Source organism: Falco peregrinus, chromosome 6 (genome assembly GCF_023634155.1).
Source record: "Falco peregrinus isolate bFalPer1 chromosome 6, bFalPer1.pri, whole genome shotgun sequence".
NCBI classification, from domain to species: domain Eukaryota; kingdom Metazoa; phylum Chordata; class Aves; order Falconiformes; family Falconidae; genus Falco; species Falco peregrinus.
In genome coordinates, this window is record NC_073726.1 from 84,534,751 (window position 1) to 84,550,079 (window position 15,329).

The 15,329-nt window shown below is 42.2% G+C and overlaps 1 protein-coding gene across 1 annotated transcript in view; it reads left to right on the forward strand.

Annotated features, from left to right (window-relative positions):
* Window positions 1-2,590: 2,590 nt before the first annotated feature.
* LOC101922768 (ovostatin-like) overlaps window positions 2,591-15,329 on the forward strand; it is a 32,088-nt gene continuing 19,349 nt past the window's right edge. Inside the window, exons 1-14 of the mRNA XM_055809081.1 lie at window positions 2,591-2,886; window positions 4,424-4,607; window positions 5,298-5,454; window positions 6,331-6,383; window positions 6,865-6,885; window positions 7,639-7,807; window positions 9,049-9,133; window positions 9,834-9,951; window positions 10,890-11,010; window positions 11,232-11,341; window positions 12,381-12,539; window positions 13,337-13,564; window positions 13,779-13,836; window positions 14,865-15,010. Of these exons, the coding sequence (XP_055665056.1) occupies window positions 2,684-2,886; window positions 4,424-4,607; window positions 5,298-5,454; window positions 6,331-6,383; window positions 6,865-6,885; window positions 7,639-7,807; window positions 9,049-9,133; window positions 9,834-9,951; window positions 10,890-11,010; window positions 11,232-11,341; window positions 12,381-12,539; window positions 13,337-13,564; window positions 13,779-13,836; window positions 14,865-15,010 (1,812 nt within the window). The 5' untranslated portion in view covers window positions 2,591-2,683. The remainder of the gene's footprint in view (window positions 2,887-4,423; window positions 4,608-5,297; window positions 5,455-6,330; window positions 6,384-6,864; window positions 6,886-7,638; window positions 7,808-9,048; window positions 9,134-9,833; window positions 9,952-10,889; window positions 11,011-11,231; window positions 11,342-12,380; window positions 12,540-13,336; window positions 13,565-13,778; window positions 13,837-14,864; window positions 15,011-15,329) is intronic.

Below are 15,329 nucleotides of genomic sequence, written 5' to 3' on the forward strand. Positions count from 1 at the left end.
TGTTTGTCTTCTAACAGCTATTTACTGTGAAGTTCATTATTTCCTCTATGTTAAATCCTGATCTTCATGTTTCTACAAGATTTCATCCTCTCCTGCTCCTAGTTCCTTAATCACACAGTTCAGAAGTTCTTCTTTTTCCCTCCTACCAAAAACAACTGGAATAATTTCCCCATTGCACTGTGGTTATCTTAAGAATTATCCCTGACATGGTAGTGATAAGCACAAATATCTGAGCTCATTCATTTATTCACAACATTGCTACAATACGAAGAGGTCATCTGCGATCAGCAGTTTCACTAAAGTAATGAACTCAATAGCTTGTTTCCAGAGAAACATGTGCCCTCTTCAATTGATCTGAACATAATGTCTTCTAAGGTTTCAGTTTTTCAAATGCTGTTATTTTTTTCTTTTCCATGTGTGCGTATCAACAAGAAAACCCTCTTACATTTTTCCTAAAGGCATGCTGCATTTAAGTAAAGGATGAGCTTCTGCAGCAATTTACACTAGAGCCCTGGAGTTGGTTACTATTTCCTTCTCCCTCCTTGATTTTTTTTCGCTGGTTACTTAGTACCCGTTTACAATAAGACATGGGGTCTGAGGCATTTCAAAGCTGCAAACACAAACATGTCTGCGACATATTCTTAGTTGTCTTCTTCACTCATTACAACTAATGCAGCAGCTTTCTTCATGATGTGACTGCCCAGTTTGCACACCACCCACCTGCCACGCAGCACTGTCACCTTATTGACAGGTCACGGTCACTCCTGACAGTGCAGTGCTTCTCCCTAGTAACTCAGTGGGAATAGACAGGAGTGCCCGCAGCACCTGGGGCAGTTTTCTTTGTGTCCTAACTTGGTCATTAAAAAGCTTCTGGGAAGGATGGGTAGGTAAGCTCGTTAGGCATGGGTAGTTTAGGGTATGACCTATGCTGATGGAAATCCCTGTACAGCTGAATCATTAGCAAGAATGCATTATATCATGAGAAATGAAATTGATAGAATGGTTTTCAAAAGTCCCACATCCATCCGTACCACATCACTCTAATAGTTCTAATTTCCTTCTCATGCCCCTTACCATCAAAATAACTTCAGGCCCACTCTACATTGCCTAACACCTTTTTTTCAGTGCCCCTAGCGCTCTTTCATGTCCCTAATTACTCCTACAGTATACTCAGTTCCTCTTCCCATTCATCACCTGTTTGGTTGAGGAAGAGGAAGAGAAAAAGGAAAGGAAATTGCCTGTTACTTTCCTTAAATTGCAGGTATAGATATGTTGATTTCCTACCTTAACTTTGTTTTGTTTTGTTTTGTTTTGTTTTGTTTTGTTTTGTTTTGTTTTGTTTTGTTTTGTTTTGTTTTGTTTTGTTTTCTTTTCTTTTCTTTTCTTTTCTTTTCTTTTCTTTTCTTTTCTTTTCTTTTCTTTTCTTTTCTTTTCTTTTCTTTTCTTATGTAAGACTGGGAATGTAGTCCTGCACTACCATTGATTTTTTAGTTCCCTGTGCTAAGGCTGCATTACCAAGAGTGTAGCCAATACCTCGATGAAGTTGTTTCTTCACCTCTATTCAGCAGTTGTGAGGCCACAGATGAAGTTCTGTGCCCAGATTTGGCTCCCCAGTGCAGGAAACGTGTTGACAGGCTGGAAGAAGTCCAGTGGAAGGTCACTGGGATGGTCAGTGGCTGGAACAAACCTACAGAAAGAAACTGAGACAACCTCATTTATTCAGTTATATAAGAAACACAGGCTAAGAGGGGACATAATTGCAGTCTTCTGCTGCATAAAGTGGGATGATAGATAAGGCAGAGACAGATTCATCTCAGGGGTGTGCAGTGAAAGCACAAGAAGCAACGGACACAAGTTATAATAGAAGAAATCCTGATTTAAGGAAAAAAAATCTTCACAATGTAGATGGTTAAGCATGGGAGCCGATGTGGACTCTCCATCCTCGGAGATATTTAAAACATGACTGGACAAGCTTTGAAGTTAGCCCTGCTTAAAAGGGGAGATTGGAGCATATAATGTCAGGAGGTCCCTTTCTATCTAAATCATTTTATGATTCTCTATCTTGATTATTCTGAAACTTCTTCTCAGTCAGATTTACTAAAAATTCACCAACAGGCTTGCAGGTTGCTTCATGGGGGGAGCAGGGACAGCGGGGAAAAGCAGACTGACAGACAGATGAGTGAACAAATGAAGTAATATTATCAGATTCCTTTCCCTAGGGATATGCTTGCCCTGTCCACTGGCAAAAATGCTGGACAACTAGCCCACACCATTTCTTGCTGAACGTTACTGTTTTCAGTAAGAAACCCCGATTACAATCAGGAGTTCCCTTCTGTGCCATACTGAATGCAGCTATAGTCTGATGGTGTATTGTCACTGCCCAGCCCCCTATGCAGGCATACAATAGCACTGTGTTAGGATTACTTCTGTTCTGTGAGATATACCTACAGAAGATCTTCACCCAACAAGGAACTACTTAAGCAGTGGCAAATACTAACAGGCTGAAACATTACGGAACCTTCAGCCAATGACATGATAATCAGAGGCAAGCTTCAATAAAACATTCAGATGGGCAGAACCGGTTTGGCTTGCAGGAAGTTATGTGAAATATGAGAGCTTTCCTAAGCTATTGTTTGAGAGTTCAAGGAGTGTGAGAACACACAACAGAGAGGAAGATGAACCTATGCAAATTTTATGTAGATATCTTTTGTTGGAATATGATGGAATCTGTGGAGGAGGAGCATCATCTCAGGCCAGTTTAAAAGCCAGAAGACAGGCTGTCCACTGGAGATCAGTCTCTCCTCTTTCTTCACCGACAGAGATGTGGTCAAGGATTCTTCTGAGTATTCTGTGCTTGAACTGGATTGCCACAGTGTCTTCTGAACCGTAAGAGATCATACATTCTGTACTTTTATAATAACATATTCTATTGTATTTCCCACTGGTTTATTTCTTCTGGAACACTGCTATATAATAAACTGGATGTTTGAGATCCAGGTTCTGAAATTTGTCTGAAATGGAAATAGGTTACATTGAAGGATGATATGGAATGATGCTCATTATCATTAAAGTGCTATGAAACCTGATTTGAATGACAGAAACATAAAACTGGAGTAGGTGGAAGTCTGAAGCACATGGGTAAAGTGGAGACAAGACTAGACTAGCAAGTAATACTAATGATAGGGATTGATAAGCATCAGCAGTACAGAGGGAGCATGGTGTGTGAGGAGGTGCTACAGGCCAGATAATGACTGGTACTAGGGACTATGCTGCCAATCCTAGTGTTAGTATTAGTATTGCACCTGCTGTGCTGTCACAGTTCATACAGCACTGTCAATGTCCACGACTTTATACAAATGGAAGATTTCAGCCACAATTTTCAAAAATACACCAACATTACAGCTTAAATGCCCTTCTGAAAAGTTCTAAAGGAAAACTCTGTGAAAGCCAGAGTGTTTAGCTTTCTCAGTTACACTGTTGGTTTTAATCATTTTACTTTTGGTCTTCAAATATCATTCAGTCTGAACTGGGCAACTGAAAATAACAATGAAGGCAATATGAGTAAGCAAAACTGTGGGAGAAAAAAAGGGAAAGGGTCAGATTATCAAGAAAAGATTGTGTGATTCACGTTGTGCTGCAGAACCAGCTCATCAAATCTATTATATATTATTTGTAAAGACTAATTTGGGCAGCAGAGAACTGGTGATCAGCAACAGAACGTTAGCCAAATATAGCAGATCTGAAGGAAAGTTTTTCAGAGGAAGAATTTGGGGAATGAAGGATGCCCTAGTTACAGAAAGCAGTATAACTAAAAAAGCCCAATGGAAGAATGAAGCAAAGGAAGCAACCCAGGGAGAGGCATTGAAACAGAACAGAGCATGCAGGTTAGATTTAGTGTTCCCTAGAATATTCGGTAAAATAGAAAAGCAGGATCATTTCTTGTGCATTATGCTGATTGACTTGTGGTATGACAGTTCTTATCTGGAGGGACAGAGATCCAGAGGAAAATAAAAATAAATATTTGTTACAAACATTGACTAGTATTTAAGTGTACATATGGGTCATGGGAGGATAAATGCAGCTAAGCTTGTCAGGTGTTCAGGCACTTCACTAATTGGAGCTGAGTAAATGCCTGGGATGGAAAGATGCAGTATCATGCTGGGGAAGAGACTGCATAGAATAATGTTAGTCTTTCAGCTCCGAAAGAATTGTGAGGGACAATTGTCATTTTTACTTTCTTAGCATATTATTCAAAATTAATTGAATAAAACAGAAATCCTTCAGCGGATTTGAACAAGCTTTGAACAAGCTTTGAACTATGTCTTCCTTCATATGGGCAGCATTTCTGTGGTATTTTGCTCTCCTGTTTGCTCTGAGTTTCCTTCATGACCAAACTCTGTGATCTGCTCTTGCCTTCTCACAGTCAGTATGTGCTGCTGGTCCCAACTGTACTGCGGAGCGACTCCCCACAGACCGCTTGTGTCCAGCTCCACAGCTTCAGGGAGCCTCTGTCCCTGAGCATCGTCCTGGAATACGGCAGTATCCGGAATACTCTCTTTAAGGAATCCGTGAGACAGAATGATTACTTCAAGTGCTGCGAGTTTAAGGTATTTTTCTTTTTTTCGACTACTGAAGAGGGTGTAGAAGCTCGAAATACTTCTAAGGGCAACTCTCCCTATCAACGAGAGCAAGAAGATGAAGAGTGTGGGAAAGGAACAGGACAAAAAAAGATAAACTGCTAGGAAGTCTGACAATGTAGACACAAAAAAGAAAGGCATATGCGTTGTAGGGGGAAGCTGGAGAAAGACTTTCCATCTCCATTCACAGACTGAACAGAAAAAAAGCTTTTGATTGCCATTGCGGGTGCAGGTGCCCTATGGGACTGTCATAACTGTCAAGCTGGAGGATCCAGCTGGGACATGCTCATTCCCTTTCCCATGACTCTGCAAGATCTGGACAGATATGATAAACAAGTCCCAAGGTTAGGTCTTCAGACTGCAGCAGGAGAAAACACTTCAGAACTGAGCTATATGGCTGGGGCAACCTGCATACATGGGATGAGGAAATGCATAGGACAGGGCATAGCTTAAAACCTTAGTACCTGGTGACAGACTATGGGACTTCCACAGCAAAAATTCAGAGATTATCTCACTGGTAAAGATGGGGCTTCTCATGACTTTGTACAAGCTATTTATGACTCACTTGACAGTCAGTATCTTACTCAAGAACCCCGGGCACCAGGGGACCTGATCACACCTCATTTACCACTTTTCCTCTGGGGTTTTGTTTCTCTCCAGGTTCCTCCTGCTACTTCTGACCCCCTGGCATTCATTTCCTTTTCTGCCAAAGGCACCACAGTCAACATAGCTGAAAGAAGATCAGTGGCGATTCAGAATGCGGATAATAGTGTCTTCATCCAGACGGACAAACCCATTTACAAACCAGGGCAAAAAGGTGGCTGAGGAGTTTGAGTCAGCTAGTCAACTGGGAAATTGAGTGCAAGGGTGGGTCTAGAATGACAAGGACTTCCTCTGGTGGAGTAAAAGACCATGGACTGCAATGGCCATGAGCAATCCTTCAGAGAGTGTATAATTGTCATCTGAGGTTGGGCTCATCAAAAGTCAGTGAAAAATAGAACCGATTTACAAAATTGCAACAAATGAGTAGAGCTCATGTGTTTTTACTGAGTTAATTGCACTTACAGGATCTCGAGTTCTGTCAGGTTTACTGAGGTCAGTCACCTAACAAGTGTCCTTAAAAATAGAGAAAATAATAGGTTAAGCTTCGAATTAATAAAATTCATATACAAATAAAGCAAGCATGTAATTTCCTGTCAACAGCTCTTTCTATTTAACTCCTAATCTAATTCACAGTGCTGATTCCATCACAATATTTATATTACAGTACTAGCTGTGGTATAGTTAGCTATCTCTTTAGTGTAATTATACTTCAGTGCTGCAGAGCGTTTACACTTAGAATAAAGACAAATTCTTCCCTCTCTTAATTTTTTTCATTTAAATGGTCTGTGTACAGTGTTTTAGGAAATGCTCCAAAGAAATGAGTCCTACAAGAAGAATTGAAGGCAGTACAGGGTATTCCTATTTACTATAGAGATTCCTTTAGTCCCAGTGGGTCAGAATCGAAGATCTTTCAGCACACAAGTTTGTTTTGGTTTTATTCTTCACTGGATAAGATAATCAAATCCTTTCTGGTTCTCTGGGGACTCTAGTTCTCCCTGAAAGTCTGGGCAAACTTTGTTTCTGTTGTATGTTAGAAGTAACTTACTGCTGCTAAAGTAAATGATTCCCTTTTGTCCTGCATCTTTTTCAGTGATGTTTCGTGTGGTCACTTTGGACACCCAGTTCAGACCTGTTCAGGAAACAGTAAGTATGAGTGAGACTCAAGATTTTCCAAGCAGGCTCTTGGGATACCTGTTCACTGAGACCCTGTCACTTAGAAATTTAATAAAAAGGGTCTGGCACAGGCCTCCTGATGTTTTTGGAGAACTGCTGTAACTCCTTAACTTCACACTCCATCCTTTTCCTGACTTTATAGAGGGCAAAGGGTGTGAAAGCTTTCCTGTAAATCTTTCATAGCACTCAGATTTTGTAGTCACTTCATCTGTCTCAGATATGTTGAAAGAGACTGCATGTTTTTGTAGAAAAGATAAATTCACAAACATGTTAGCTTAAAATTATCTCTTTAATTACAGACATGAGTTACGAATTGTTTCCTTGGCCCAGTGTTTTGTATCCAGAGAAAGCTATTTAAAGCCTTCTTTATGTTCTAGTATTTCTCAAACTCCACAGTTAATTTCTTGATGTTTTGATCTTTCTTTTTCTTTCTCTTTTTTTCCTCCTCCAGTATCCCCAAATCATCATTGAGGTAAGAGATGCAGCGTCATGAAAGAATAAGTTGCTTTGGAAAGACTATGCTTCATCATTCCCCATAGCATCAGTAGCTGAGGAAGGCTCATCCAGAGCACTCCATCTAAAGCCAGTGGGCTTGAGGTTGAACAGTGGCAGTACCCATTATCAAACACTAGAGGAGAAGAAATCAGCAGAACTGGAGATGTTAGTCAGAGGTGGCATGGGATTGTTGCTGTGTCTTTAGTTAGAATTCAAACAAAAGCATTAGTACTAGAGTAAATGGGCTGGTGAAATAGACTCATTCTCATACAGGCGTAGGAACGGTAACTTTCTGAAATGTCATGTTCTGGTGGGGGACAGGCTAACAATGAATTACTCTTCTACCATATTTCACATCATTAGATCTCAAAGCACTTTCTAAAGGAGGTCAGTATAATATTCCCATTTTACAGAAGGAATTGAGTCTGAAAGACTTATAATAGAAGAGCTACAGATAAGCAGCCTCAGTCACAATCAGGTACTATTGCCGGATGATCTGAGATCATCTGCCAGTGTGGCTAATTTCCAGTTAAACATAAATTCAGGCTTGTTTAATCCACAAACACATCTGGAAAACTATTGGGAAATCAGAGCACATGTCATCAGTCCAGACTTGCATTCACCCTGTTATGCAGTTAGCCAATATGCCAGAGAGCAAAACTTGAAAGAAGGCGAGAAGACAAGAAATAGGGTGATAAAAGTTTTGGTATGTCTTTCTCCCACTCTCCAGGATCCAGAGAAAAACAAGATCTTCCAGTGGTTGGAGGTAACATCTAAGCATGGAATTGTCCAGCTCTCCTTTCCACTAATCCCAGAGCCTATTCTGGGTTCCTACTACATCATTGTGGAGAGGTCGTCAGGTGAAAAAGAGTACCAGTTCTTCACAGTGGAGGAATATGGTAAGCAAAGGCTGTGAACTGCCCTGCACCAGCAACGAGTCTGGCTTTCCCTATGTCAGAGAGGAGCTGCTAGTGCAGGGTGTAAGTGCTTTGAATTATCCACTTCATACCTGAGAGAGAAAGACATGAAGAGACCTGGGTGGAGAAAGCAAAGGCATGAACCGAAAAAAGAAGTGCTAAGAAAGGCAGCATTTTTCAGGAATTAAATTAGGAATCTAATTCCTTTTCGGGCTTGTCACAAAGTCACTGTGTGACGTTGGGATCCACATGCTGTCACTTGGACCTTACACTCCCTGTCTGTTCAGAGGCAAAATGAACATGTCAGGCCTGCCCTGTTTTGTGGAGGTCATCGCTGTATGAAGACCACTAGGCTAAAATATGTGGTAGAAATCTGAAGATACTGTCTATCAAACAGGTTAAATGTCAAGTACCAGACTGTTACCGAGGAGGCTGAATATCCAGTGGAAGTGCAAGATGGAAAACAGTGGGTAGTGGAGATGCCAAAGCCCTCACAGTGATCTGCTTACACTCTGGAATAGACCATATCAAGGGAGTTGCTAAATTGATTTTGATTTTGCAAGTTTTCTCAACTTACAGTGGCAGGTTTTTCTTATTAGTTCTCAGAGAAGGCTTGACAACTCCCAGTTGTTTGGTTTGTTCGTAAGGGCAGTAAAGCACCTTTCCCACTTACCCTCCAGAGCTCTTTCACACCTTCCAGGCTCCCGCGTACAGGTGTGTGAGAACAAGGCCTTTTCCAGCTATGTTGTCATCATTGCTGGTGATCTGGGCCAAAAGAGAAACTGAAAAGAAAAAGTGACAGTGACCTGTTTGGTTTTAATATTTCACTTAATCTGTTGCCTTTCTCCTCCAATTGGGGTTGTATTGCATAATAACTTCTGTTCTCCAGGGCTTAAGTTGTTTGAGACATCAGCATTACTCCCACCTTTCTCTTGAAGAAAATGTACAGCCAATTAGAGTGATGTATTACAGTTCTTACTGTAGCTGTTATCATTATTAGTATGATTATTATTGCATTCTAAAAAAGTTATTCATCTTACCACTAAAGATTATTTTTTCTCCAGTAATAACCTACAGCCAGCTCCTAGGTAGACTTTTCTTTGATCCATTTCTTCTCCCTTGTTGGTGAAAATGCCTTTGCCAATTGTTTTTTTACTTACACGCACACACACCTGCCTATGCCATGCAACTGCTGATCAGCCATATTCACATTGCATTCCTAGTGCTCCCAAAATTTGAAGTGACAACCGATGTGCCACAGAGGATTTCTTTCTTTGATGAAGAAGTCAGAGTGAACGTTTGTGCTTCGTAAGTATCAGAGCTGAGAACAACACAACTGTGCACAATAAACATGGGATAGAGGATGTGTGCTGTGCTGGGAAGCCAGGACCCTGCTGCTGGTTCAGAGTTTGGGTTAGAGCAAGTCCTTTACCTATGACTTCCATGACATGAAATATGGTAACTCTCCTCCCACTACATAGCAGAATTAGACCTGGGAGAGTTTGTGTGCATCCAACAGTTTGAAGATATCTAGCGTCACATACTTGCTAGCTGTTGGGTTTTATTACAGAAAAAAGAGAAATAGTACAGCAGGAGAGTCTATCATTAAGATTTTTGGCTGTGACACTGATGAAGGGCAGGGTGGCATGAGCTATAAGGGTGAGTAGGGATCTTTCTGCAATACATTCTGCTTTGTGTAAGGCACTAACAAGAAAAAGCAAGCAGCGGGGAATGATATTCCAACCCTGAGCCCAGTACCACCTTCCAGCTTCAGACTTTCAAGAATGACGACACCAAGGCAATAGTAAAGCAGATCTTTGTCAACAGGGTGCCAAAACTAAACCTAAAATAATTGAAGGGAATTCTGCTAGGGCTAACTGGTCCTAAGCCCCAGCTGCTCTTCTATCTGGGCACTTCTGAGGGGTTTAGAGTCTACATTGCTCTGCACTCTGGGCAGGTTTCATGCTAAGTCCATGTGACTGGGTTTTTGTGTCTCTTCCTCTTCTAGGTACACTTATGGCCAACCAGTGCAAGCGAATGCCCGCATCAATGTGTGTCAGAAGCACTTTTATAGATCGCAATGTGAGCATAAACAGAAAGAAACCTGTGAAATTGTCACTGGACCGGTACGATACAGAGCAAGACCCTTCTTCCCAGTAGCTTTACTACCCAATATGCAGCAGCGCTTGGTAGCCTCATTCTTTTCCCAGGGAACACCAGAGAGAGAGAATCCCAGAGGTGTAGAGGAATGAAGGCAGTGGGTTGATTGGCATGGACGATGTGCAGCTTTAGCTCGTTCCACTAAGTGGTTAAATAGCACTGAGAAGTGTAGAAGAGGCTGGATGGAGGAGGAGTGGTGTGGTCTGGCCTCTGGAGGAAGGTGAAACAGCATGGACAGTAGACTCTGACTGATGGTAAAAGTCTTGTTACAGCCAGCTAGTTTTGCTTGTCTGTGACAATTGGTGCCCCATGTGAGGCAAACTGATCTGGACTCAACTACAGCACAGATATGTGTTTTTTCTCACTACCTCACAGGAAATGCTGAAAGACCTTGAAGGTAGCTTTTACCAATGACCTCATTAGGAGACTTTGATTTTTTTTCTCTTGGAAACAGTCAGTGGAAGGCTAGGAAGCTTATGAAACTAGAAATTCATGCTCACTCCTAAAACACTGCAGCTGTGTCCTTACCAAATCTAATCAGCAGACCTCTACTGGGAGTCTGTGCTACTGAGGACACTTGACATTAAGATAATGAGTAACTTCTCCAACAGATCAGACTTTGATCATAGAGCTCAGGCATTGTGCAAGATGGGCATAGACAGGATTAGGGGGGATGAGAAGAGAGGTTTCTAGGTGTAAGGGTAAATGGTATTGAAATGATGAGCTGGGAAGGGAGCCAAGGAGTGAGAAGTGTAATGTAAGAGTGGAGCCAGTTAGAAAGGAAGAGCTGAAGAAGATATGAGCAGAGGCAATGAAGCTCTTCAGAGACCTGCTAATACAGATTCAGGAGACATTTTTCAAACCTTGTGAAAAATGGGTTTTCTCCTTTGTGCTCCTTTTTCAGCTGGGTAAGGATGGTTGCCTCAGCACTATCATCTCCACCAAAAAATTCCAGCTCTACCGCAGCTATGCCAGGATGTATGCCAGTCTGAATGTAGAAAGCATCGTCACTGAAAATGGGACAGGTAACACCAAGTGGAGGTTGGGAGTAGCTGGTTAAAGCTAGTAGATGGTACTTTCTGAGAGGAAGCTCCTTCATCCTGATCTGTAGAGCAAACAACAAACAATCACCATTTTCTTCATGCATCTCTCCATACAGAGCATCGATGCTCCATATAGCTTTTCAAAAGAAACACTTTTTTGCCTGCTTGTGATTTCTGTTTCCTCCCCTGGGTGTGTCTCACAGGTATCCAGATGAAAAGCTATGACTATGTTGCAGTCCACCAGGCAAATGACAGAGTGTCGTTTGAGAATATGGATCTCTATTACAAGAGGGGAATTCCTTACTATGGTGAGGTGGGTACCTGAGAGAACATATTTAGATCAAAACTCCCTAGGTCCAGCATGATGATCTCTGTGTTGCCCCATTTATGGCTGTCACCTAACTCTGTAGGGACAACTTCCCATGGTAATGCTGCATAAGAGTGAGTGCTGCATAGTTCTCTTGTTGCATTAGATTATCCCAGAGAAAACAAGAAAAATATACCATACCTGGAGTGTTAGGGTCTCTCCTCTGCCATAGTTAGCGAATGCCTAAAAGGCAGGTAAATGAAAGGTCATATGAGTAGGGAGGAAGAGGCTGCAAGAAACTACTTCAGCAACAGGTGTGCCTAAGCTGAAGGTAGAATTTACCCTGCGTTGCATCATACAGTCCCGGGGATATTTACTTAAAGCAGTATAGGTGTTGGAGCGCATTCTGACTTTTCTAGCAACCTACACACACAGGCTAAACCCAGGCATAGAAAGGAACATGAGCTGTACAGCATCACCTTTATATGCAATGGGGACAGAGGGTATACTCAGATGCCTAGGAGCTGGGATGTGCTACTGAGCTCCATAGGTTATCTGGGGCCGTAAAGTCATCTGATTGCTTTAGTTTTGCTAGTGCTCTCCAAAGAGTATGTGCTCTCAAGTCCCTCTGTTTCTATCTGCTCAAGAAGGGGGAGCATGAGGTAATAATTTAAACCATCATCTCTCACTCAGTAGTCTTTAATTTATATGATGGCCCACTGAACTAATGGCCACTGAAGAGGATCAGAGGACTTACCGTTAAAAGAATCTCTTATACAGGGTCATGTATATAAACAATTCTTTCTCCCTTTGTGACATATAGTTAGTCCTGGCAGTGATGGGAATTGCCTGCCTATACCTGTCATGGAACTCCTTCTCCTTCAAACTATTGATGATCATTTGCCTCTTACATACAATTCATTATTGAATTCTATTCCCTGTAGTTGTCCTCAGTGCTTAAGTGAGCATCCTCTGGTGAACAGAGCATTTCCCATTCTTTTTTTTTTTTTTTTACCTGAATCCCTTGGGTATTCTTTGTGTTCAGATCACAGTGACAAATGTGGATGGCAAGCCTGTTGCTGATAGGACTGTCCTGCTGGAACTCAACGAACGGTATCTGGCCCACTACACCACTGACAAGAATGGCACTGCTGCTTTTTCCATAAACACATCCAACTTCTTTGATCCCAGTTTTGAGCTGAGAGTAAGTAAATACAGGCTCTTTCTGTAAGTAAACTGTCTAATTCCTGAAAAAAATACTTCACCGGGGAGAGCAATTAGAAGTGATTGGCAGGATGTTTCAGAGGAGGAAAGTAGGCAGTCAGTCCATCAACACCTGCAACCTAAGCGAAACTCACATCAGAAAACCCCAGTGCCTGAGAAGTGGCAGTCTGCACCCCAGCACTGTTTGGGCTGCAGTGATCTCCAGCAGGTCCCTGCTTTTCCCTCTGCTCAGAAGCCCGTTCTGCAGACATCTTTCTTCTCTTTATCCTGTGCGCTAGTGGACCTTCCTCACAGACTGCCCTGTCTCCCCTACCCAGCCCAGATGCCTGCCAGCCTCTTTCCCTGGGGCTGCCTGCTTCCCTGCCTTTCTGCTGGCAGAGACTCGTGCCTGTTAACCACCACATGGTCTTCTCGTGTTGGCATGCCTTTTCTCTGGTGTGACGGGAAGAGCTGAGAAAAAGAAGGCTGAGAACGATACCATTCTAACTCACAATGACTCCTAGGAGTTTACACAACCTGTTCCAAGCCTGCATGAATCTGAAATAACTTCCCTTCTGCAATGTGTCATAGGCATCTGGATACACTGAGGTGTCCAGAAAGCCCCCTGCTCTGGACTGATGAAGCACAAATTTTTCACATCAGCTCTTGCTCTTGGCTTAAACAGCCCCACAAAGTCATTTTCCTGACAGAATATTTTAAAGGGAAGATACCTTTGCCTCTCACCTGCCTGCCGTTTTTTATTTTCCACTTTGTGTGTAAGACTCTTCTACTTCATAGGTCAGGCAAGCACCAGATGACTGTGCAGACTTCTTCACTTGGAGGCATGATAATGAGCCTCAAGCCTCATTCTTTGTCCAGCGCTTCTACTCACGGACCAACAGCTTTGTGAAAATTGAGCCAGTGAAGGAGAAGCTCAGCTGTGGCCAACAGCAAACAATCAATGTCCACTACATCCTGAACAGAGAGGGCTACAGGAATGCCAGTCACACAAACTTCTACTATGTGGTAAGTGCTACGTTGACTCCAAAAGCATCTCTTTTCTTTCACCTTCTCTTAAACACCATATAAAGCAGAAATCTCCAGACTGGTGGTTACAGATCAAAGCTCAACTTGATGGCCTTTGAAGCCTCTCAGAACACTACTCAAAGTCAATGACTTCATGGGGGAAGGGAGGAGGTCCTTTTGATCCTGCCTCATGATTTTTTTTTTCTATGCTCAGGTGATGACAAAAGGAAAAATTGTTCTCAGTGGCCAGAAGCTAGTCAGAATCTCTGGTGGTAAGTTCTAGACCATATTACTACTGATATTCATAAGATCATCATAAGCGCCAGAGAATTAGTAATCTTTGTAAGAATGGATGAAAGCAGAGAACTGTGGCTAAATCAGGTCCTAGTTCTTAAACGCTATGACCTGTCACTACTCGCGGTATCAGTTGCTTTTGCTGCAGCATCTAAACAATCCCTATATCGTAATCAGATTTATCTTGTTAGTTGAAAGATTAAAACTCTGTTGTGGTCAAACACAAGGAATGTAACCTTCTGTTTTATTTCTTGCTGAGGAGTATTTACAGTTTCACAGTTCTAGTGTGACATCCTAGTATCCACCAGCTAGAAGAGTAAAGCTTTTAAAAGTTTGAAATAGTATGTGTGTCGTTTGACAGGGATATTTAACAGTTAAATGCTTGGAATTCATTGCACTTTCAGAATTCTCCCAATACCCACAAATGAGAATGATCTTACTAATCACAGCAAACTGAACTTCATTCTTCCATTGTTAAAAATACATTTTCTTGCAGAATCTGGTTTCAGTAGATGGCTTGAGTAAGACTCACTCCACATATAGGACTCGTTTAGTATTTGCCTTTTTTGGTCTTAGGTTTAATTTCCTGTCCTTGCTCTAGTAGTTGTCATCTAGATTAGAACTTCATATTTCTTAGTGTTAAGAGAGGTTTCCTTTTGCTCAGGAGACTGGTCCGTCTCCTCTGGTCTAGGAGGTTCTAGGTTTGAGACCCAAAGGCAATGTTGTGCTCTTCTCATAGCAATCATGCACAGATTTCCCTGACCAACTTCTACTCAGCTCAGACCCCTTTCTGCAAAGCACCCTGCTCTCAGCATCCTCCAGTTTGTATCTGTTTCCTTGCTGATGGGAGCTGTTCCTCGGTCACTGAGAGATGAATCTTCCAATATCCAACTTCCCCGTTTTTCACAGGTGCTAGTAGCTTATGGATAAATATGTGGTCCTTCCACCAAAGCTGAGGTTTTTCTAACCTCTTTTGTTGGGTTGTCCTTCCATGTTTGTTCCACAGCTCCAAGAGGTACATTCTCCATCACACTGACTGTCACAGAGGAGCTTGCCCCCAGCACCAATCTGTTGCTTTACACTGTGCATCCTCACGGGGAGATAGTGGCTGATAGCTCTTGGATACGCAGTGACATATGTTTCAAAAACAAGGTAAAAACCTTTGCTTTCTTATTAAGGGCTATATCAGCTGCCTCTTTGCTGAAGGAACAGTTAGGGAATGACCTCATCGAGAGCCTTTCACTTGGGACGGTCTTTAGGAATGAAAAGGTGCAGATGTGCCTGGGAACATGAGGAGCTGTCCCTGGAATTGACATGTATGCTCAGACAAAGTTCTCAATGCAGTGCGGAGGGGGAGGTGAGTAGGGCAATTATACAGGTTGTGAATTTTCACAGAACAGGGATTCAGAAGGGCCATCTAGCAGTAAGAGCTTCACTCCACAGAGAAGAGCGAGTGCTGGTGAAAGGTGAG